The 21,687-nt window shown below is 45.3% G+C and overlaps 1 protein-coding gene and 1 long non-coding RNA gene across 2 annotated transcripts in view; both read right to left on the bottom strand.

Annotated features, from left to right (window-relative positions):
* LOC144687449 (uncharacterized) overlaps positions 1–21,687 on the bottom strand; it is a 182,155-nt gene that overhangs the window by 155,949 nt on the left and 4,519 nt on the right. The window lies entirely within an intron of this gene.
* Positions 1–21,687, bottom strand: part of LOC144687447 (solute carrier organic anion transporter family member 1C1-like) — a 56,486-nt gene that overhangs the window by 31,418 nt on the left and 3,381 nt on the right. The window contains exons 3-9 of the mRNA XM_078553603.1: positions 15,703–15,844; positions 15,475–15,607; positions 13,337–13,464; positions 13,095–13,241; positions 12,914–13,012; positions 8,847–9,038; positions 2,938–2,987 (exon numbers count right to left, since the gene is read on the bottom strand). Of these exons, the coding sequence (XP_078409729.1) occupies positions 2,938–2,987; positions 8,847–9,038; positions 12,914–13,012; positions 13,095–13,241; positions 13,337–13,464; positions 15,475–15,607; positions 15,703–15,844 (891 nt within the window). The remainder of the gene's footprint in view (positions 1–2,937; positions 2,988–8,846; positions 9,039–12,913; positions 13,013–13,094; positions 13,242–13,336; positions 13,465–15,474; positions 15,608–15,702; positions 15,845–21,687) is intronic.

The raw sequence follows: 21,687 nt of genomic DNA, 5'->3' as shown, positions 1-21,687 counted from the left end.
TTCAGTGAAAAGCAAAAGCCCCAGTACAGATCCCTAGGGAACAACACATGGCACAGCTTGTCAATTGGGGTACATTCCCTTTATCCCTGCTCCCTGTCTCCTAGCTCCCAGTCAATTTCTAATCCATGTTGTAAGGTTGCTTCCAATTCTTTGTGCTTTAATTTTTGTTAATGATTTCTTGTGTGGAACCAAATCAAGGCCTGAATTTCACGCCTGGTGTGCAGGCAAAGTCAGTGGGCCCAGAAGTGCATGTAGAATCCACTCCCGGGTGAGATTGCGTGATTTCACACTGGGTGGCCAATTAAGGCCCGCCCAACGTGAAGTGCTTCGTTTCACTGGTCGGATGGGCCAGGTGGGGCCGGGGGTCTGTCCAGGGCCAGGGGTCTGTCCAGCGTCAGGTCTAATGGCGACCTGGTGGGTGATTCAAAAGCAGCAGAGGCAGCTCCCTGAAGACTGCCAGGGGACACAGAGGGAGCTGTCAAGTTTGTGGAATAAACATTTTTGTGGAACAGAAATGGCATCTGCACCAGCTGGGCACGCCAGGTGGGATGGCAAGTCCTCTGGGCACTCACACTCCGCCCCCCCACCCCCCCACCCCATCCCCACCCCACCGGTTCTCAGATGAGTGCCTGGGAATCCTTGTGAAGGAGGTCATTGCCAGGGACATCTTGATACACAGGGATGGCAAAAGGAGGCCACTGCACCTCACCAAGATGGCATGGCCAGAGGTGGCAGCCCAAGCCAGCAGCCATGATGTTGTGTGGTGAACATGGGTGCAGTGCCATAAAAGGTTCAACGATCTGCTGCGCTTGGCAAGGGCGAGTATCAAGTTAGCATGCACCTGTGTGGGGAAGTGTTAAGGACCGGCTGTCCCCACCGTGGTGTCAGGGGTGTAAGAGTCTGAGTGCCAACTGCCAATGACATCGGCGCCAGCCAAGGCAGTGAGCTCTGGCTGCTTGGTCCGAGTGCTTTGCGGGTTGAGGGCCACGACTCGGAAGTGCCCTGCAAGGTGCTCCTCAGTTGGGGTTGGCCAGGCTACGATGGTGCTGCAGGTAGAGAGTGGACTAATAAATATTCCTCTGTCCTTTCAGAAGAGAAGCCATAACACCATCGAGAAGTCAAGGATAGGGGGAGGCCCCCCAAACCTGATGAGGTACAAAATTACCTGGAAATGGAGTGCCAACATCCGACTTGGTCCACCGGTCGTGGAGAGGCAGGGATTCTCTTATGAATGTAAGAGTGCAGTGCACAGATGTGAGAGTGTTGGAGTGTGTAAGCATTGTTGTGTTGTCTCATCTGAAATGGAAACCTCAAACTTGGATTCCCCATTGATCATTGAAAGATGATGGCACCATAGTGCAGATCTTCATTGTCTCACCAGGGTGCCTGGCATGCATAGTGTCAGTGTGATGACTGATACTACTAGTATGTCGGTTTCCTCCCCTAGAATCACCATCCAGCAAACAATTACTGGACCCCGAGGTGCCACCCTTGACACTGGAGGACCAGTGCCCATAAGATGCACCTGCGTCACACCCGCTCTCCGCATCAGGCACCAGCGTAGATACAAGCACCTCAGTGGTCATTACATCATTGGCTACAATGTACTGACATGTACAGAGGGGAGGGCACAGTGCAGCCACATGAGTTGGCAGAGGCAGAAAATGCCCAGGGCACTGGCAGTCAGAGGACTGCTGGAGACCAGTACCAAGCTGAATCCGAGGTGGATGAAGAGCCTCTAGAGTCATCTATTAGGTGGCAAATGTTATATGTCCGGTGGGACGCGTGGGAGGATCTGGCAGAGATGCCTGAGGGTATGCATGCCATGGCCTCGGTCAGGAGGAGTCCCTGAGGAGCATAAATATTGCATTGACTCTGAGCACTGAGCACACTGCCTCCTCCATTAAGAGAGTGGCAACTCTCATGGAGAGGCAGCTCCCAAGAACAGAATCAGGGGTTCCTGGGGTTGCGGTCGGACCTGCGAATCCTCGCACAGGCACTGACCTCAGGAGGTCACTGCCAGTGTGGGAGATGGATGAGGCACTTAGTATCTCTGCTAGGTGCCCATCCATTAATGGCGAGCAGGGAGGTCAAGAGCGACCTATGTTGGCAGATGAGCTTCATGCCGCCTCTGTGGGCTCCTCTCAGGGCGCTCTGGATGGCGGCAGCACCTCCACTGTCCCTTTGTCAGTGACTATGGCGCCTGATGAGGCCACGACGACTGAGGAATGCCCAGCCATGGTGCTGGATGCATCCTCACAGGCGGTGGCCGCACAGCTCCGCCGGCCAGAGGACGCCCGCCAAGGTCATCAGGGCCAACACGACACCCGAGTCAGCATACGGCCTCCAATGTCACTGCCATGTAGGTGGGGGCACCACGACACAGCACTCGCTAACATTCATTTAAATGACTGTGAGCACAAAAGGGACTTTTTAATTGGTGATCTTCATTCTGCCATTATTTGTTAAGTTGTTTACTGGTGTGACTGTTAACACCTAATAATGTTATGGTCATTGTCTGCAATTGCCAAGAGCATATAAATTTTGCTTTTGTGTTAATAGCCTAAATATGCTTCATTTGTTTTGCAGGTGCAGGCACGCCAGTATCTCATGCTGGACGTGAGGGCCTCAAACATTTATTGCACAGGCACTGAGTGGACTTTGGGTTCAATGGAACAGGTCATTGCAAACATCTGGTAAGGAGGCAGTGCCCCTGGCATGAGATAGAAGCACGGCCTTGGCAGCCAAGCTGAAGGTGCATTGAATCAAGGTCTCCCTGGTGTCCCTGCCTTCCTGAAGGTTCCAGAGGTCTGTCTCTACTGGAGTCATAATTTGTGGGCTGTGGAACTGCCTCAAAATCCTCTTCCTCCAATTGGTCCCCCCTTTCTAGAGTCAGATTGTGGAGAGTGCAACATGCAATGACTATAAGAGATACACGGTCTGGATGATATTGTAGTGCTTCCCCTGAATGGTCCAGGTATCAGAATCTCATCTTCAGCAGACCTATGGTCCTCTCTATCAGCGCCCTTGTGGAGGCGTAACTCCTATTATATCTCTGCTCTGCTTCTGTTCTCGGGTGGCGGAGAGGTGTCATAAGCCACCTTTTCAATGGATAGCACTTGTCACCCAGCAGCCACCCATCCAGCCAAGTTGGAGCCATGAAGAGCTTCGGCACCTGAGAGTGCCTGAGGGTGTAAGCGTCATGGGAGCTGCCAGGGTACTTTGCAGGCTTGCAGAATTGCATTCTGTGGTGTCACAAACATTCATGGAGTTGAATCCCTTCCTGTTCACAAAGGCACCCAGCTGACCCGCTGGTGCACTGATGGTCATGAGTGCAGTCAATGGCAACCTGGATGTGGGGGAACCCAGCAATAACAGTGAAGCCTCTGGCTCGCTCAGCCTGGCTGGCCTTGTCTGTCCAGTAATGAATAAATGTTACGACCCACCTGAACATAGTCAGTCCCCAGCTTGACACAACTGCAGACAGCTTATTGGGACACTCCTCAAAGATCCCCCACTGACCACTGGAAAGAGCCAGAGGCATAGAAGCTGAGGACCACTGTGACCTTCAGAGCCACTGGCATGGGGTATCCACCCACACAGTTGGAGATGATCTCCGGCCCAACCATCTGACTAATGGAGGTCACAGTCTCCCTGGAGAGGCGGAACATCCTTCAGCACTACATCTCGGACATGTTGAGGTAGCTGCATTGCTGCCTGTACATTCTGGCAGTAGGATAGTGACGTCATCTGCGGCCCCTTCCACCTTGGACTCTCTTCTGGCCCTGCGCCCCCACCGTGCCTGCGCCTCTCCTCTCACACGTCACTCCCTTGGACGCTGCCTGCAGACACCTAGACTCCTCTCCCTTCTGCCCCTTTCTTCCTCCTCAGAGGAGTTGCCACCAGGGGAGTAGACAATCCCCATTAACAGAGGAATGGAAAGCTGTCTGGTGACTGGAAGAGTCCACACGGTATAAATCCTCCAGGGGCCTTGGAGACACCAATGAGTCCTGAAATGAAGGCTAGCAATACAAAGACTGAAGCTCAAAACAGAGACAAAGCTGTCAAGTTTTACTAAGCAACCAACAGCAAATTATCTCCTAAACTCCTCACTACTAACAACAGCAATACTCTGGTCCCTTTTTATCTCACCCTTGAATGATAATTAGCTAAAAACGTGCTGCCTGCCTGCTTTGCCCATGTGACATGTGTGAAATCACAGAACACACGCCCGACATCATTTCGCACAATTTTACATGCGCATGGGTCGGGCGCATGACTGACCTTGGAATGTAAAATTCAGGCTCAAGTGTCTCTGAAAGTCCAAGTAGACAACACCATTAGCACTCTGCTATCCATTACGTCAATGGCACCTTTCACAAAATCCAACTAGATCAGCCAGCTTTTCTTTGTAAATTCCATCTAACATTTCCCACAAATAAGCTCTTATCAGCCTGAAAAAGTTCTACTTCTGCGATTCCACTTTTCGTAAGTTTTAAGTCAATTTTCCAACCTGCGCTTAATTATCCTTCTAATCTCTAACACCTATTTTGACCATTGATCAGTGATGTGAACCTTAGTCAAAGCTGTCTGAAAATAGAATTACATGGTATCGCATCAACACTCTCCTTGGAGATCTTGTCGACAATGTTTGAAAGCTTCAGTAAATTAAATATGCTCTCTTGCTCTCTCCTATGATCGCATCTACTTTCTTGAAACTTTAGTTTTTCAAATAAAACAACAACAAAAAAAAAATGTGCAAATACTGGAAATTTGCAGCAGGTCAGTCAGCACCTGTGAAGAGCCAAGGCAGCTGATTGACCTGCTAAGGTATGTAACCTTGATCATGGAGTGAACCGAATTGGCTGAAGACTGGCATCTGTGATGGGGACCGCTGGAGGAGGCCAAGATAGATCGTCCATCCAACACTTTGGCTGGAGCATTTACAGCAAGCTTCAGTCAGATCTAAGATAAAAGCAAAAAACTGCGGATGCTGGAAATCCAAAGCAAAAATAAAAATACCTGGAAAAACTCAGCAGGTCTGACAGCATCTGCGGAGAGGAACACAGTTAACGTTTCGATGTTCTGTTGAAGAGTCATACGGACTCGAAACGTTAACTGTGTTCCTCTCCGCAGATGCTGTCAGACCTGCTGAGTTTTTCCAGGTATTTTTATTTTTGTTTCAGTCAGATCTAGTTTGGATGGCAGAGTTACAGACTGGAAATGTCATTGGCCAGGATCTTTAGGTCGGCGAGTGAAGGCTGGAGCCCGCTCGCTGATGCATAAAATGACGCGGGATGATGTCGGGCGGAATTGCCAACGTCACCCCACCTCATTTCCATTTTCAGGTCGGCGGAGCGCAGTCGAATCAGCTTTGCGCCCGCCGACCTGTCAACGGCCTATCGAGACCATTTAAAAAGTAATTGACTTAATTAATGGACTGGCGGGCTTCAGAAAAAGCATGAAACCTCATCCACGGATGGGTTGAGGTTTCATGAGGGTTTTTAAAAATTTAATAAAAGTTTAATTAAAAGTGATGGACATGTCCCAACTCATGTGACAGTGCCACATGAGGGGACAGGTCAGGGAAATTTTGCTTTTGCTCCTTGACCATTTTTAAATTTGGCGCCGATCTCCCTGAGGCAGCACTTAGCCTCAGGGAGATGAGTGCACTCTTTCGAAAGAGCCCACTCTCGGATGAGGGACTCCCCACCGCCGCCCGCATAGGGAACACATATTGCTTCCTGGTGGATGTCACACTGGGCGGGCCTTAATTGGCCCGCCCACGCAAAATTGTGGTGCACCCACTCCTGCACTCTCCCCTCCCCCCCCACCCAACGTGGGGAGGGGGTGGGGGGGTACAGAAATTCTTCCCATTAACTTGTTTCTGCTCTGTTTGAATGCTGTCTGATCTGCTGTGGATTTCTACCATCTTCTATGATATTTCCAAGTGTTAAACTATGAAGCCTAAAAAAAAATCATTTCCAAAGACTTCCCATTATAACAGTGGTTAAAATGAAGCAGTCTACAGTTCCAACGAATGGCTCTTCACCAATTTTTGAATGAATTAATGACATGGGGTTGCTGCAGCACCAGATTGTAGTTTTGATGAGAATTATGGAGGTTTGCGCAGGGAAATTCTGATCTCAACATGCTATTAAAGACAGAAAAGTCAATGGAAACCCAGGTAATGGAACAATATGCCACATTTCCAGAGAGGCAATGTCAGTTAAGTAAGGTACTCTTGGGTTCCTACTAGTGGACATTACACAACTTTGTGGGGCTGAGAAATGCACAGTAATGCCATAATTTTACCAGGCTTGCAAGTGGAGGATGGGAGGGTGTAAAAATCAGGTGGTATGAAGTCACCTTGCCCGTTGCCTACCTACTTCTGCTGGGATTTTACCAGCTGTGGGACAGATGTTGGGCAGCCTGCCTGCCCTTGGCCAGTTGCTGTCCTTAAGAGCCAATTAATGGTAATTTAAGGGCCTCCTCCCACCACTGCTGGTATTTTAATCTCAGTCTTGCCTCAGAGTCAAAAACCCAGCATATCATTGCAAATGTTAAGGCTGGAGCATTTACAACAAGCTTCAGTCAGAAGCGTTGGGTGGACAATCCATCTCGGCCTCCTCCGGAGGTCTCCAGCATCACAGATGCCAGTCTTCACCCAATTCAATTCACACCATGTGATATCAAGAAATGGCTGAAGGCACTGGATACTGCAAAGGCTATGGACCTTGACAATATTCCAGCAATAGTACTGAAGACTTGTGCTCCAGAACTTGCCGTGCCCCTAGCCAAGCTGTTCCAATACAGCTACAACACTGGCATCTACCCGACAATGTGGAAAACTGCCCAAGTATGTCCTGAACACAAAAAGTGGGGCAAATCCAACCCGGCCAATTACTGCAATTACTGCCTATTGGTCGACTCTTGATCATCAGTAAAGTAATGGAAGGGGTCATCAACAGTGCTATCAAGCAGCACTTGCTTAGCAACAGCCTGCTCACTCACGCTCAGTTTGGGTTCCACCAGGGCCACTCCGTTCCTAACCTCATTACATCCTTGGTTCAAACATGGACAAAAGAACTGAAATCCAGAGGTGAGGTGAGAGTGACCAGCCTTGAAATCAAGGCAACATTTGACTGAGTGTGATATCAAGGAACCCTAGCAAAACTGAAGTTAATGGGAATTGGGGAAAAACTCTTCACTGGTTGGAGTCATACCTAGCACAAAGGAAGATGATTATGCTTGTTGAAGGTCAACCATCTCAGTTCCAGAACATCACTGCAGGAGTTCCTCAGGTTAGTACCCTAGGCCCAAATATTTCAGCTGCTTCATCAATGACCTTCCTTCCAACATAAGGTCAGAAGAGGGGATGTTCGCTGATGATTGCACAATGTTCAGTATCATTCATGACACCTCAGATATTGAAGCAGTCCATGTCCAAATGCAGCAAGACCTGGACAATATCCAGGCTTGGGCTTAAAAATGGCAAGTAACATTCATACCAGACAAGTGCCAGGCAATGACCATTTCCAACAAGACCATCTAACCATCACCCCTTGACATTCAATGGCATTACCATCACTGAATCACCCACTACCAACATCCTAGGGGTTACCATTGACCATAAATTGAACTGGATTAGCCATATAAATACTGTGGCAACAAACTCAGGTCAGAGGCTAGGAATCCTGCGGCAAGTAATTCACCTCCTGACTTCCCAAAGCCCTGTCCACCACCTACAAGACACAAGTCAGGAGTGCGATGGAGTGTTCTCCACTTGTCTGAATGAGTGCAGCTCCAACAACACTCAAGAAGCTCAACACCATCCAGGACAAAGTAGCCCGCTAGATTGGCACCACATCCACAAACATTCACTCCCTCCACCACCAACACATAGTGGCAGCAGCGTGTATAACCTGCAAGATGCACTTGCAGGAATTCACCAAGTCTCTTTAGACAGCACCTCCCAAACCCATGAAACTTCCATTTAGAAGGACAAGGGCAGGCAGACACATGAGAACACCACCACCTGGAAGTTCCTGTCCAAGCCACACAGCATCCTGACTTGGAAATATATCGCCGTTCCTTCACTGTCGCTAGGTCAACATCCTGGAACTCCCTCCCTAACAGCACTGTGGGTGTACCTACACCACATGGACTGCAGCAGCTCAAGAAGGCAGCTCACCACCACCTTCTCAAGGGCAATTCGGGATGGGCAATAAATGCTGGCGTAGCCAGCGAAGCCCACATCCTATCAATGAATAAAAAAAATCAGCCCCATCACAGAGACTTGAGCACATAACCCAGGCTGATAACCCAATGCAGTGCCGAGAGAGTGTTGCACCATCAGAGGCACTGCCTCTTCAATGAAATGTTAAACCATGCCCTGCTTGACCCCTCACATGGAGTGAAAGGATTCCCAACCACAACCACAACAGCAGTTGAGTTCTTCAAGTATCCTGCTAACATTCCCCCTCAACCAACACCTAAACCAGATGATCTTGTAACTTATCTCATTACTGTGTATGGGACAAAGTTGTGTAGAAATTGGCTGTTGTGTTTCTCTACATTACAAAAATGTCTACGCTTGAAAATTACTTCATTGGCTGTAAAGTGGCATGGGACATTTGGAGTTCATGAAAGACACTGTATAAATAAACATTCATTCATTAGAAAGAATAAAATGTGTGATAATGAAGAAAATATCCCACAGATAGCTTAATTAATGAAACAATTGATAGATCTGTAATATGTTAGTGCAAAATGGTAGAATTGCTGATACTTGCCCTTGTCCACTGTTTCAGTCTTTGGTTTTGGATTATTTTTTATAACTCCACTTTGATCCAGTTTGATGAACTCCGTCTTTTCAGACGTTTTGCCAATTTCCTTCTTTCTTGTCTCTTGGGTGAGAGATTTTGGAAAGAACCAGAATGGTATGGAAAAAAGAAGGGAAAATGCTCCGGCAATTAAAAACCCAAGCCACCAAGCACCGACCCATCTTGCATCCTTCGAAGTAATTGTGACTCTCTCTGGAAAACCAATATCCAAGAGTAATGTTAAATTGGAGATGGCTACTGTTACATGGTTATATTATTCAAATAAACATTAGGAAGTGTATTGTAAAGCGTATGTATACAATTATGGTTAGAATGCCACATCGTTCAGCGCTGCACTACAGTCAGTTTACCAAAGCAACAATATCTTACTGCACGGAACATGGAGATCCAGAAAAAATACACTTGAATAAAGCTCCAGTATGTGTCTAAAAGTGAGATTACTTTGAACTTAAGGAAACCACGACAGTTACAAACTGGGTTTAAATTAAACTATTTACTGGCCATTGATTAGAATTTAGGGTCAGTGTAAAAAGGCATCAACAGGCACTCAGATTCGCACTCCATGACTGGAATTAGTTAAGGTTGGCAATGTCCCATTACCAATCAATACATTCTCTCTCTCACCCTCTTGATGCCTCTTAATTGACATGCTGGAGGGAAAAGCCTCATGTCTGCTGAATATTAAAATTTATGCTCACAAATAATACACACAGCATTCTGTCCAGACTAGCTAGTAGCTCATTGCTACCCATCCTGCATACAACTGAACCTACTCTAATGAAAATGAATTAGAGTACCCAAACCTCCAGCCCAATCAAATCAATGGAAACCTTTAACTGTGTGAGGCACAGAGGTTACATTCAATTACAAATATCCATGATTGTCACTGGAACCAAGTCAGAATTGACAGAAGTACGATAGATTTTTAAAAAAAAAAATCACATGGAAAAAACACATACTATTGTAATTCTATGAATTGGAAAAGAAACCTTGCAAGCTATTAGTCACAATTAAATACAACTTGTGCTGTTTTATGGATGGTTGCTGACAATAATGAAGGGCAGGCTGAAAGCCTAAAAAGGTACAGAATATTGACGTAGTACTCGAGAAAAAACAACAAAACCTTATATTTATTTAGTGCCTTTAATATAATAAAATGTCCCAAGGTCCCAATGTCCCAGGAATTCACTTGGAGGCTCAGTGCCTTACTTCAATACCAGTGGGAATTGGCACAAGGACAACTTTCAAAACTCAAGTTCAAAAGGCTGACATGCTAAAGTTAAAGCAAGAAAATAAAAAGAATCAAGAATTTGATTGTTCCAATTTGATTGCACCACTATTAGAAGTTGTAAATTGGGATGAGAGAGAAGACTATACTGCAGATGACATTCACAGTAATCCAAAAGGCCTATCAGTAGAATAGGCCTCTCCGAGCCCTAATTTCTCCAATTTGTACAACCACAGCTAAATGGACAAGGAGGTATATTTTTGATCAGTTATTCAAGATAAAGAACTATAAATAGACTTAAGCAATGGAAATAAGTACCCACCTCTCTTCCTGGTTAGGTGGTCAGGTGGAACCAGTTTCTTAATTGCGATATTTAAATGAGGCCTGTAAAGCACTTGGGTGGCCAAACAAAACTTCCTCAGATTTGCACTGCAATAGCTCTGATTCATAAACCTGTCCATGTAAAATAAGCATCCTCGGTTGGTATGCTTTGGGCAATGTTTCTTTTAAGTCTTTTGATGCTCCCATTTCTTTTTAGAATGGGAGGTGGGAAGGTTGGCAAAATAATGAGGGAAGGCATCAGGAGGGCACCCAATGTCTTCCCACTGCCATGCCATTTTGGAAAGAAAGATGGCAAATTGGCTGCCCACTGAGAGCCAAATTGAGCCAGTTAAGTCACCAATTAAGGGCCACTTCCCTCCTCCATGGGCATTTTGCCCACATTGAGAGGGTCAGCTGCAGCAAGGGGAGATTACTAGAAAAATCCTGGAAGCAGACTGAGGGGACTCTTCTATTCGGGCATTCTATGCCCACGGAGGAGTCCTCCATGCTCTCAGTGGCCCCCTAACCCCTGCCAAAAGCCTTCCTGCCTGGCCTTGGTGACACAGACCCACTTCACAGAATTTGAATAGCACACAATTCAGCCTCTTGTGTCTGCACCAGCTCTTCAAATGAGCATTATGACCTAGTACCAGTGCCCTGCCTTTTCCCTGTAACCCTGCATTGTTTCTGTACAAATAATCATCTAACGTCCTCCTGAATGCCTCCTTTGAACCTGCCTCCACCACACATCCATGCAGTGCATTCCAGACCCAAACCACTAGTTGTGTGAAAAAGTTTTTTGTCACGTCACATTTGCTTCTTTTGCAAGTCATTTTAAATCTGTGCCATCTCATTCTTGATCCTTTTACGAGTGGGAACAGCTTCTCCCTATCTACTCTGTCCAGCCCTCTCATGATTTTGAACATCTCTATCAAATCTCCTCTTAGCCTTCTTCTCTCCAAGAGGAACAGTCCCAACCTCTCCATTCTATCCTCATTGCTGAAGTTTTTCATCCCTGGAACCATTCTTGTAAACCTCTTCTGCACTCTCTCCAATGTGTTCACATCCTTCCTATAATGTGGTGCCCAGAACTGTACACAATACTCTAGCTGAGGTCTAACGAGTGTCTTATATAAATTCAGCATAACCTCCCTGCTCTTGTACTCAATGCCTCTATTAATAAAGCCCAGGATGCTATATGTTTTATTAACTGCTCTCTCCACCTGTCCTGCCGCCTTCAATGATTTATGCACATATACACCCAGGTCCTTCTGCTCCTGCACCCCATCAAAATTTCACTCCTTATTTTCTATTGTCTGTCCATGTTCTTCCTACTAAAATCATCACCTCACACTTCTCGGCATTGAACTTCATCTGCCACCTATCTACCCACTCCTCCAACTTGTCTATGTCCTCTTGAAGTTCCACACCATCCTCCTCGCAGTTCACAATTCTCCCAAGCTTCGTATCATTCGCCTACTTTGAAATTGTCCACTGCGCACCAAGATCTAAATCATTAATATATATCAGGAAAAGCAAGGGTCGCAATACCAACCCCTGGGGAACTCCACTACAAACCTTCCTCCAGTCTGAAAAATCTCCATTGACCATTACTCTCTGCTTCCTATTTTTCAGCCAATTTTGTTTCCACGTTGCTTACTGTCCCTTTTATTCCATGAGCTATAACTTTTCTCACAAGCTTGTTGTGTGGGACTGTATCGAATGCATTTTGAAAGTCCATGTACACCACATCAACAGCATTACCCTCATCTACTTTCTGTGACCACTTCAAAAAACTCCAGCAAGTTAGTTAAACATTATTTCCCCTTTAGAAATCCATGCTGGCTCTTCCTAATCAACCAATATTTTTCCACTGATCTGACTTCAAGGGAGCAGAGCCATCAATGCATCCTCCTGGTGCAGCCCAAGCAATGCCACTGCTATTGGTGGCATTGCTGAGCTGCTGGCTCTCTGATTTGGCTGGCAGACCCTGAGGGCAGCATTTGGTGGCAGCCATTTAATCGGCCCAGGGTCCTGCCACCCACCAAAGCAAAGATGATTCCTGCCTCAGCGGCGGGACTTCCACTATCTCCACTAAATTCTGGCCAACATGTTCACTTCTCCAGGTATAAAGCAATGGAGGAGCCTGCTGTGCTATTTCATATCTTGGGCAAAATCTCTTTACAGCCAAATATCGTGCCACCCAACATTCTTTAGTTCAAAACAATCTTTACAAAGGCTGAGTTTTACCCTCATATGCAGCCACTTACCTTTGAAAGGCAACATCCCTTTAAATTTCCCCTTGTAAGCAGCTTACAATGAACTTCACACCCCCTTTGTTGGGCTCTCAAAGTCAGCTTCAATATGCCCCTGAGGTGCCATGCATTACATGTAAAGTGGATCCTACAAAGTAATATGAGGCTTGGACAGTAAGAGTCAGGAAGACACTACAATCACACTACCTGACTAATACCCAACCACAGTAATTAGAAAAGAAAATTCTTTAAAATTTCCTTACCCAAGTCAACAAATCCAATGTCAACAAAAATCTTGGCACAGAATGAACCCAGTAAATATCCAAACAATGGGCCTATGAGGGCCACTGTATACAAAATTCCTAAAACACAAAAAAAGGTTTCTCAAGATGCTGACTAAACAATTCATGGTATTAACATTTTTTCATATCAACTTCACATTACCTATATAAAAAGAAGTATTTTCTTCTCTGGCATAATCGTCAAGGTATGATATCCCCAGCGGTCCAGTTGGTGTTTCACCGATTCCTCGCAAAATATTTCCAAGAAATATATATATCCACATAGAGGAGCCTGCCTCTTTCTCACAACCTGACCAAAATATCAGGGATGATCAGAAAAAAAGATCCTGTTTGTAACATTATTCAAGAGAAATCAATGATGTTTAACTCCATTAATGTACTTACCAGAAGGGGGCTTGTCTGAAGACGTCTCCCCAGGTTCTGGGGTTAACACATTGTTTGACATGTTTGAACATTGGGAGGTACTTGTGGTCAAATTGTTTGAAAATGTAAGTGCAGTTTCATAGTTGTAACTAGAGCAAGAAAACCATTGTTAACAGCATATTGCATTAAGTATAAATGCTTTATTAATATAGCATACATACTGTGAAAGAAAGACCAACGTTAGGAGTAACCTTCATGCTTCAAGCAGAAAGTTGCATTTGAAGGGAGTGGGAAGCATATATAAATATAACGTTCTGACATATACACACAAAGAGAGTATACATGCATTATATTATACACACACGGGGCTGAATTTTGCCGTCAGCGATCAGGGGGCAGGGCCTGCTCACCGATGCGTAAAATGACGTGGGATAATGTCAGGCGGAACCCCCACCATCATCCTGGTCCATTTAAATTTTCAGGAAGGTGGGCCCACAGCAAAATCAGCTGTCACATTGTCACATGAGGGGGACATGTTAGGGAATTTTTTTTTTCTATTTTTAATATTTTTATAAGTATCAGCGATTTCCCTGAGGCAGCACTTAGCCTCAGGGAGATGTGCGTTCTTTCGTGCGCATGCGTGAAAGAGCGCACTCTCGCTTTTGGGGAATCCTTCCCCCCCCCCCGCCGCTCGCACAGGGAGCGCATAGTGCTTCCCGCCAGACGTCACACTGAGTGGGCCTTAATTGGCCCACCCACGTAAAATGGCGGCGGGGCCCGCTTCTCCAGCAGGGATCGGCTCCCCGCCTGCCGGAGATTGGGTTGGGCCCACCCGCCCGACAGGCAGAAAATTCTGCCCATGATCTTTGTTGAAATAATGTAGAGGGTAGTTGATGGCAGTGTGGTTGATGTGTGTATGGATTTTCAAAGGATGGGTGATAAAGTTTGGCATAATAGACTAATTAGCAAAACTAATGTCCATGGGATTAAAGGACTGTGGCTGCATGGATACAAAGTTGGCTAAGGGACAGATAATAGAAAGTAGTGGTAAACAATTGTTTTTCAGACTTGAGGAAATATGGAGTGGTGACTGCTCTTTTAGTACCTACTAATGTCTTAGACTTGGATATATAGGATATAATTTCAAAGTTTGCAGGTGACACAAGCTCTGTAACTATGAGGAGGATAGTCACAGACCTCAGGGGGACATAGACAGGTTGGTAACAGATGAAATTTAATGCAAAGGATTGTGAAGTGGTACATTTTGGTAGGAAGAATGACGCAAGGTGATATGAACTAAAAGGAAGAGAGAGACCTGGGGGTTTATGTACACAAGTCTTCGTAGATGATCAGGCAAGTTGAGGAGGTTGTTGAAAAGGCATATGGGATCCTTAGCTTTGTAAACAAAGGCAGAGAGTACAAAAATAAGGAAATTATGTGAAACATTTATAAAACACTGGTTAAGCCTCAGCTATTAAAACAGCTTCCATGTAGTAAAATGTCCCAAGACATTTCATAGGAGTATTATCAAAATATTTGGCACGAGATGGAGTGTTGTGGCCAATTCTGGGCACCACATGTTAGAAAGGATATCAAGGTCTTAAGAGTGCAGATGAGAGTGACTAGAATGATACTAAGGATTCAAGAGTTCAGTTATGTGGAGAAACTAGAGAAATTAAGGCTGTGCACGCCTTGGAGCAGAACAGGTAAGGGGAGGTTTGATAATGTTCAAAATCAGTAAACAAAGAGAAGCTGCCTCCACTGGCAAAGAGATCAGTAACCAAATGACACAGATTCATGACAAGTGGAAAAAGAACCAGAGGCACAAGGGGGAAAACAACATGTAACGAGTTATGATCCAGAATGCACTGAGGGAGTGGTGGAAGCAAATTCAGGATTAATTTTTAAAAGAGAATTGGATGACTACTTGAATTGCAAAAAATTGCAGGGCAATGGGGAAAAAGCAGAGGAAAAAGACTAATTAGATCGCTCTTTCAAAGAGCTTGTATAGTTACAATGGGGTCAAATAGCCTCCTTCTGTACTATATCATTCTATATAATTAAACATATAATATACATACATATTTGTGTGCATTGTGTATATGTGTGCATGTTTGCAATTGTGCATGGATAATATGTATTATAATTTTAAAACTCACCGTCCCATGAAGAAATGAGGTGAAGCTATTAAAATAGTTCCAATAGCCATGACCACACTTCCAGCTGCAATTATCCTGGGCCTATGAAATTTCGCTCCAAAGTAGCTCACAAATACAATCACAAACAAATTCCCTTAACCAAAAATAAAGAAACAAAATAAACCAATTCATTAACAATGTGCAATTTTGCTTTACAGTTTGTTTCAGAATTTTCAGGTCAATACTTACCAATTTCAAAGCTTCCATCGACAACACCAATTAGTGAACTTGGTATATCAAAGCGTCTCTCTATCTGTGTGATTGCACTCTTCATATAGCTCCCAGATAATGCTTTCGCAAAGTACAAGCAGGACAAAGCTGCGAGAAATAGCTTTGAAATTGCAAGACATTTGTTAATGAGTGCTAATTGGTGGGATTAATTTCTATTAAAATAATTACTAAAAATATTTGTGTTAAAATCTGCTGATGAAATTAAACCCCAGTAAAAGCAGAAAGTGAGGTCCATCTGCCTTATCAGAGTAAACAAGACTGCAGTCATGACGAGTCATGTTTTTGAACTGGCTTAAAGTAGAAAAATGAGCAAGCATCCATTTTATCAGATTTTTGCCCATTTAGCACCCTCCTAATTTCTTGTTGTTTATTCTATTATAGCACTCAAGTCATCCAACCACCCATATCAATAGGAATTCCCAGGGCATGTCAATTGAGGAAGTGCGTTTGTATAGCCCAAAAGTAAGATTTGGAAACAGTATTTTAAGGGCACTTATCAGCCTTTTTTCTTGTTTCCCAGAAGGAAAAAACAGTAAAAACTGGGAAATAAAAATACGGGTCCAAACTGGTCTTGTACACCTTAAAATGGAACACTAGTAAAACTGGGAAATAAGAGTCTAGGTCTGAACTGTGTTTTTTTACCTTCCAGGTTTTTGTTGTTAGTTCCTTTCCAGTTGGGGTCTTTGTGCCATGAGTTCTGGGGTCATTTTCTATTTGATGCATCTACAATATTGGGCTATGGGGAAAGCCCTGTAAATTTGAAGGGCAAGGGGGATAGCAGGTCAGACTACACCAGTCTGCTCAGTTATGAAGGACGTGCTCAAATGCACAGGTCAACTCAAAGCTTCAAAATTGAGATAAGGCTCTGCTGGGATATGAACCCAGGATCTCCTGTTTACTAGACAGGTGCTTTAACTAAGACCATACCCAAGTAGCTGAGTAGCTAACTAGTTTAATCCCATTTCTGTAGCTGCAGTTCAGTTTAATATAAATTCAGGGGTCTTTAATACAGCTTTGCAAATGAGTGCAGCTTGGAACTGAGTGGGGGCAGGAAGTGTTCCTTTCCTTTTGCTTTTTCAAACCTTTTCACTCTGTAGGAATTGGTCCTTACTCAATGTTATGACCGAAGCAGTTGGTAAAGCGGAGTTATTTAGAAATCCCAGAGGGAAACTCTAAACAACTGTCATAACTTATAATTTTAAGTGTTATGTTTGAGAAGCGACTCTAAATTCAGGAATCATACCACCAGTTCTTGAGGCTTTACATTAACTAAATGAAACATTTTATTAATTTACACAGGTTAAAATGCATGTACACATGGCTATAAATTACTATCATAATTTTTAACAAATTCCCAAACTAATTTCGATTAAGGCAACAACAGACTTAACCAAACACCCGGCAAAGCATTTTCATCTTACGAATTCAAAATGAGGTTCTTTTCACTTGGTTCCTGTGGAGAGAGTTGAAGGTTTACAGCTGCCTTTTGATCTCTCATTGCCTTTCCTCTGCACACCCAAAAACTACAGAAGCTATACCTACCACCACTGCCTGAATACAAATTGTATCACCAGCCTCTTTGAACTCACCATTTAACAATGAAACCCCTTACACAGTACCACTTTTATGAGCAATATAAACATATTGCTTGGTAGCTGCTAGAAAGGTGACATTTTTCACCCCACTTCTTGAATGCTCTGTTCAAAAAATGAAAATGCACACTATCTCTCTTATAGATCAAAACTAGTACACGTCAAAGCACTCAGGCTAGCTAGTTTTAATCCAATTAAGACACACCCACAGACTAAACCTCTATTTTAAAAGAAAAATATTCTCCAATAATATTATATATGACACCCTACTACAGGAAAAGAAGCTAGCTGTTTGGCAAGTATCTGGTATGTGATTAAGGTCTATTCTAGTCCTAAGATTTAAAACATTTCAGGAGCTGGTGGTAAGGTTAACAAAATGTATAAAAAACAAAAATAAATAATTGAATAATATCATTTAGTAGTTAATTAAAACACATTAAGGATGGCAGGACAGGTGATAAAAAAAATGTCTGCAGCATGTGAGAGCTCCTGGATGCCAGCGTGATCTAGGGCAACATGTCTGTAGTAAGTGTTTGTGGCTTGAGGAGCTTTGGCTAAAGGATGGTGTAATGGTATTGTCACTGGACGAGTAATCTAGCGACCTAGGCTAATGGTCTGGGGACCCGAGATCGAATCCCACCATGGTAAATGGTGGAATTTGAATTCAATAAAAATCAGGAATTAAAGTTTAAAAAAGTTTGTAAAAACCCATCTGGTTCACTAATGCCCTTTAGGGAAGGCCTATGTGACTCCAGACCCACAGCAATTTGGTTGACTCTTAAAATGTCCTCTGAAATGGCCTAGTAAGCCACTCAGTTATATCATACTGCTACAAAGTCACAAAAATGTAATTGACCTAGGCACTGGAAATGACAATGGCAATCTCAGCCCTGTCCACCCTGTGAATTCCTCTTTGCTAACAGCAGGGGCCTAGTGCCAAAATTGGGAGAGCTGTCTCACAGATGAGTCAACCAACAGCCTAACATAGTCATCCTCACAGATAATGTCCCAGGCACCACCATCACCATCCCTGGATATGTCCTGAACCACTGGCAGGACAGACCCAGTAGAGGCAGCAACACAGTGGTATACAGTTGGGAGGGAGTTGTCCCGGGGGTCATCAACATTGACTCCCAATCCCATGAATTCTCATGGCATCAGGTCAAACATGGGCAAGGAAACCTCCTGCTGATTATCATGTACCACCCTACATCAGCAGATGAAGCAGTGCTCCTCCATGTTGAGGAAGCAATGAGGGTGGCAAGGGCAAGAATGTACTCTGGGTGAGGGGCTTCAATGTCCATCATCAAGAGTGACTCAGTAGCACCACTGCTGGCTGAAAAATCCTAAAGGACACAGGTGCTAGACTGTGTCTGCGGCAGGTGGTCAGGGAACCAACAAGAGGGAAAAGCATATTTGACCTCATCCTCACCAACTTGCCTGGTGCAGATGCATCTGTCCATGACAGTATTGGTAGAAGTGACCACCACACAGTCCTGGTGGAGATGAAGCCCAGCCTTCATATTGAGGATACCCTCCATCGTGTTGTGTGGCACTACCACCGTGCTAAATGGGATAGATTTCAAACAGATCTAACAGCTCATGACTAGGCAACCATGAGGCGCCTTGGGGCAGCAGCAGAATTGTACTCTAACACAATCTGTGACCTTATCACCCGGCATATTCCCCACTCTACCATTACCTTCAAACCAGGGGATCAACCCTGGTTCAATGAAGAGTGCAGGAGGGCATGCCAGGAGCAGCACCAGCATGCCTAAAAATGAGGTGTCAACCTGGTGAAGCTACAACACAGGACTATTTGCATGTCAAACAGCATAAGCTGCAAGCAATAGACAGAGCTAAGCAATCCCACAACCACTGGATCAGACCCAAGCTCTACAGTCCTGCCACATCCAGTCGTGGATGGTGGAGGACAATTGAACAACTCACTGGAGGAGGAGGCTCCACAAATATCCCCATCCTCAATGACGGAGGAGCCCAGCACATCAGTGCAAAAAATAAGGTTGAAGCATTTACCACAATCTTCAGCCAGAAGTGCCAAGTGGATGATCCATCTCAGCCTCCTCCAGAGGCCCCACCATCACAGATGCCAGTCTTCAGCCAATTCGATTCACTCCACGTGATATCAAGAAACGGCTGAAGGCACTGGATACTGCAAAGGCTATGGGTCATGACAATATTCCAGCAATAGCACTGAAGACTTGTGCTCTGGAATTTGCAGCGCCCCTAGCCAAGCTGTTTCAGTACAGCTACAACACTGGCATCTACCCGGCTATGTGTAAAATTGCCCAGGTATGTCCTGTACACAAAAAGCAGGATAACTCCAACTCGGCCAATTACCGCTCCATCAGTCTACTCTCAGTCATCAGTAAAGTAATCAAAGGGGCCATCAACAGGGTTATCAAGCAGCACTTGCTTAGCAATAACCTGCTCACTGACGCCCAGTTTGGATTCCACCAGGGCCACTCAGCTCCTGACCTCATTACAGCCTTGGTTTAAACATGGACAAAAGAGCTGAACTCCCGAGGCGAGGTCACAGTGACTGCCCTTGACACCAAAGCTGCATTTGACCGAGTGTGGCATCAAGGAGCCCTAGCAAAACTGGAGTAAATGGGAATCAGGGTGAAAACTCTCCGGTGTTTGGAATCATACCTAGTACAAAGGAAGATGGTTGTGGTTGTTGGGGGTTAGTCATCTCAGCTCCAGGACATCACTGCAGGAGCTCCTCAGGGTAGCGTCCTCGGCCCAACCATCTTCAGCTGCTTCATCAATGACCTTCCTTCCAACATGAGGTCAGAAGTGGGGATGTTCGCTGATGATTGTACAATGTTCAGCACCATTCACGACTCCTCAGGTCCTGAAGCAGTCCATGTCCAAATGCAGCAAGACCTGGACAATATCCAAGCTTGGGCTGACAAGTGGCAAGTAATATTCACACCACACAAGTGTTAGGCAATGACCATCTCCAACAAGAGAGAATCCAACTATCATCCCCTGATGTTCAATGGCATTACCATCACTGAATCCCCCCACTATCAACATCCTAGGGGTTACCATTGACCAGAAACTGAACTGGACTAGCCATAAAAATACTGTGGCTCCAGTCAGAGGCTAGGGGTCCTACAACGAATGACTCATCTCCTGACTCCCCAAAGCCTGTCTACCATCTACAAGACACAGGTCAGGAGTATGATGGAATACTTCCCAATTGCCTGGATGAGTGCAGCTCCTACAACACTCAAGAAGCTTGACACCATCCAGAGCAAAGCAGCCCGCTTGATTGGCACCACATCCACAAACATTCACTCCCTCCACCACCGACGCACAGTAGCAGCAGTGTGTACCATCTACAAGGTGCACTGCAGGAATTCACCAAAGCTCTTTCAACAGCACCTTCCAAACTCACAACCACTACCATCTAGAAAGACAAGGGCAGCAGATAGATGGGAACACCACCACCTGAAAGTTCCCCTCCAAGTCACTCACCGTTTTGACTTGGAAATATATCGTCGTTTCTTCACTGTCGCTGGGTCAAAATCCTGGACATCCCTCCCTAACAGCATAGTGGGTGTACATACACCGCATGGACTGCAGCGGTTCAAGACGGCAGCTCAGCACCTTCTCATGGGCAATAAATGGTGGCCCAGCCGGCAAAGACCACATCCCATGAATGAATGAAAAAAAAGTGCAATAGTGGGAGGGAAGAAGAACGTTTTTCTTTCAGGCCGCAATGGTGGGTTTTCACGCCATATCGTCCCAATCCCGCCTTTTTAATCATGCATTCCCAGGAAACACACCATTTAGCTGGCGGGCGGTCTCTTATTTGCCTGCCATGCCCTCACCTCGCCCCTTCCTCACGCCGGGCGCCATATTTAAAGTGCAGCTGCGTGCAGGCCTCAGTGTTTCCAGCCCAGGAGGGCACCAGTGAAGACATGGCCCCAAAAGCCAAGCCCCCTGATTCAGTGACCCATCCCTGGGATGCCTCCTGGACACCATTTGAGTCTACCGCGTTGTCCTCTACCCACCTCTGGCAGCAGGGGGCCCATCAGTGTCAGCACGCCAGCTTGGGAACTGGTGGCAGAGGTGGTCAGTGCCAATGCTGCACAGAAGAGGTTAGCCATCCAGTGCAGAAAGAGAATGTATGATTTCATCTGTGCCGCCAGGGTAAACTCACATACCCTCCAAGCCCACCACACATTTACTGGCATCTCACACTGCCAGCTCAAGGGACATAGCCACTCGCTCTCTCTCACGCACACTCTCTCATCTCCTTCTGGCCTCATCTCCTCTGGAGACAGCCTCCTCAGCCCTCACCCCAGGTTCACCAGGG

The sequence above is a fragment of the Cetorhinus maximus genome, chromosome 12 (assembly GCF_964194155.1).
Source record: "Cetorhinus maximus chromosome 12, sCetMax3.hap1.1, whole genome shotgun sequence".
Classification (NCBI taxonomy): domain Eukaryota; kingdom Metazoa; phylum Chordata; class Chondrichthyes; order Lamniformes; family Cetorhinidae; genus Cetorhinus; species Cetorhinus maximus.
This window is presented reverse-complemented; position numbering and strand designations above follow the sequence as displayed.